General features: G+C 30.6%; 1 protein-coding gene across 1 annotated transcript in view; it reads left to right on the top strand.

Annotated features, from left to right (window-relative positions):
- LOC111088344 overlaps window positions 1–1554 on the top strand; it is a 27446-nt gene extending 25892 nt beyond the window's left edge. The window contains exons 2-3 of the mRNA XM_022398213.1: window positions 121–276; window positions 1165–1554. Of these exons, the coding sequence (XP_022253921.1) occupies window positions 121–276; window positions 1165–1247 (239 nt within the window). The 3' untranslated portion in view covers window positions 1248–1554. The remainder of the gene's footprint in view (window positions 1–120; window positions 277–1164) is intronic.
- Window positions 1555–3053: the final 1499 nt, after the last annotated feature.

Raw genomic sequence — 3053 nt, 5'->3', positions numbered from 1 at the left:
CGTTAGCTTAATCTGTACTGTTTTTAAAGTCATGTCTTAAACGTTAGTTTAATGCGTACTATTTCCTAAATCATGTACTATTGGCTTTTTATAGATATCTATTCCCGATTCTCTTTCTAGTTGGATTATTCGAGAATGAAGATGACGATCTTTCTGAGGCCTTTCACTATGCTGTTGACAGGATTAACATCGACCTAAGCGTTCTTCCTAAGTCCAAACTTTCTACTCAAGTCGTTTGGTTGGAAAAAGACGATAGCTTTCAGGCTTCTAAAACAAGTAAGTCATTAGCACTAAAAGAAGAATTTGTCCAGTGTCATCTAGGAAAATAGTTTTCTTGATTTGTTTCTTTTGAATAAGGATCACTGAAATAGTAAATGTAATATAAAAGTCTTTCTGTGTATATATATTTTGAAAAACAAAAATCATAACGATATTCAACTGAAAAAAATTACAACATATTTTTGCTAACTAACATGGTAGAATTTCATTGTAATATATTATTATATTTCTACACAAACACCAATTCAAGTGTTACATAACTACTCTTCCAATTCAAGTGTTACATAACTACTCTTCCAATTCAAGTGTTACATAAATACTCTTCCAATTCAAGTGTTACATAACTACTCTTCCAATTCAAGTGTTACATAACTACTTTTCCAATTCAAGTGTTACATAACTACTCTTCCAATTCAAGTGTTACATAACTACTCTTCCAATTCAAGTGTTACATAACTACTCTTCCAATCCAGGTGTTACATAACTACTCTTCCAATCCAGGTGTTACATAAATACTCTTCCAATCCAGGTGTTACATAACTACTCTTCCAATTCAGGTGTTACATAACTACTCTTCCAATTCAGGTGTTAAATAACTACTCTTCCAATTCAGGTGTTACATAACTACTCTTCCACTTCTTTAGTTTTGTTTACTATGTTTAAATAGTTTCCTTAGTTTTATTGTTTTAGTTTGCCTTTCTTTTGTCTCTAATAAACTACAACGTACTGGTGTTTGGTTACGTTTGGATAATCAAGGTTTATTTCTGTTTTATAAATAAGTAGTAAAAAACTAGACAGGAAGCTAATTGTGATTAATATACTACATCAGCACGTGCATTATTCATTTGTTGTTTTTATCAAGCTTTACTTAAATTCCTTTAATAGGAACAAAACCCCAAATCAATCGAACTTCCAAGTTGACTCTTTTGAAAACACTCGACGGTCTACATGAAGCTATAAATCATTAACACAAGAGATATCAAAGAATACATAAACTTTAGCAATAACTTATCTCTGCTGAGTTTTCCTTTTAAAAAATTATTTTTTTTTCTTTTACAATAGCAAAGTTTGAGACTATGTTTAAGTTTGTAATGTTTTTGATTTCATGCTTGTAATGACGGTTCGAATGTCCGGCTTGTAAAATAAATAGTCTTTATTGTTTTTTAACCTACACAGTAAAAGTTAAATTTCTTTACATGATTCAGTTTATAGTCAATCTGCCACCTTTCAAAACGTTTTATATTTGAAATAAAGTTTCTATCACTTCTCATTCAAGTAATCTCCAAACTTGTTTCCTAAAAAAGTGGTCATCAAATCAGTATGCTACTTATAAATTATTTATATTGACTTACAAACAGGACCTTCACCAGTATTCTATAATTTGTAATTTTTCATTAGTAACGTTTCTGAGTTGTAGGCATCACGTGGGCTCAGTGGCAAATATGCAGACTTACAACTATAAACATTGGGTTTTCATACCCGTGGTAGGCAGCGCACAGACAGCCTTTTATTTAATTCTGTGTTTATTAACATCCAACTGAAGTGTATGTTACAAACAATGAAGGAGATAATCCTTAGTTAACTACAACTTATCAACATCCAACAGAAGTGTATGTTATAAACAATGAAAGAGATAATCTTTAGCTAAGTCCAAATTATCAACATCCAACTGAAGTGTATGTTAAAAACAAAGAAGAAGATAATCCTTAAATAATTCTAACTTATCAACATCTAAGTGAAGTGTATGTTACAAACAATGAAAGAGATAATCTTTAATTAATTCCAACTTGATAACATCCAACTGAAGTGTATGTTACAAACAACGAAATGGTTAATCGTTAGCTAATTCAAACTTATCAACATCCAACTGAAGTGTATGTTACAAACAACGAAGGAGATAATCCTTACTTAATTCCAACTTGATAACATCCAACTGAAGATTATGTTACAAACAATGAAAGGGTTAATCGTTAGCTAATTCCAACTTATCAACATCCAACTGAAGTGTATGTTACAAACAATGACGAAGATAATCCTTAGTTAACTACAACTTATCAACATCCAACTGAAGTGTATGTTATAAACAATGAAAGAGATAATCTTTAGCTAAGTCCAACTTATCAACATCCAACTGAAGTGTATGTTACAAACAAAGAAGAAGATAATCCTTAACTAATTCCAACTTATCAACATCTAACTGAAGTGTATGTTACAAATAATGAAAGAGATAATCCTTAACTAATTCCAACTTGATAACATCCAACTGAAGTGTATGATACAAACAATGAAAGGGTTAATCGTTAGCTAATTCCAACTTATCAACATCCAACAGAAGTATATGTTACAAACAACGAAGGAGATAATCCTTAGCTAATTCCAACTTATCAAAATCCAACTGAAGTGTATGTTACAAACAACGAAAGAGATAATCCTTAACTAATTCCAACTTGATAACATCCAAATGAAGTGTATGTTACAAACAATGAAAGAGATAATCTTTAACTAAGTCCAACTTATCAACATCCAACAGAAGTGTATGTTACAAACAAAGAAGAAGATAATCCTTAACTAATTCCAAATTATCAACATCCAACTGAAGTGTATGTTACAAAAAATAAAAGCGATAATCCTTAACTAATTCCAACTTGATAACATCCAACTGAAGTGTATGATACAAACAATGAAAGAGATAATCCTTAACTAATTCCAACTTATTAACATCCAAAGGAAGTGTAAGTTACAAACAATGAAAGAGATAATCCTTAACTAATTCC

The sequence above is a fragment of the Limulus polyphemus genome, unplaced genomic scaffold (assembly GCF_000517525.1).
Source record: "Limulus polyphemus unplaced genomic scaffold, Limulus_polyphemus-2.1.2 Scaffold3587, whole genome shotgun sequence".
Classification (NCBI taxonomy): domain Eukaryota; kingdom Metazoa; phylum Arthropoda; class Merostomata; order Xiphosura; family Limulidae; genus Limulus; species Limulus polyphemus.
The sequence above is the reverse complement of the archived record's forward strand: the minus strand, read 5'-3'. Positions and strand labels throughout refer to the sequence as shown.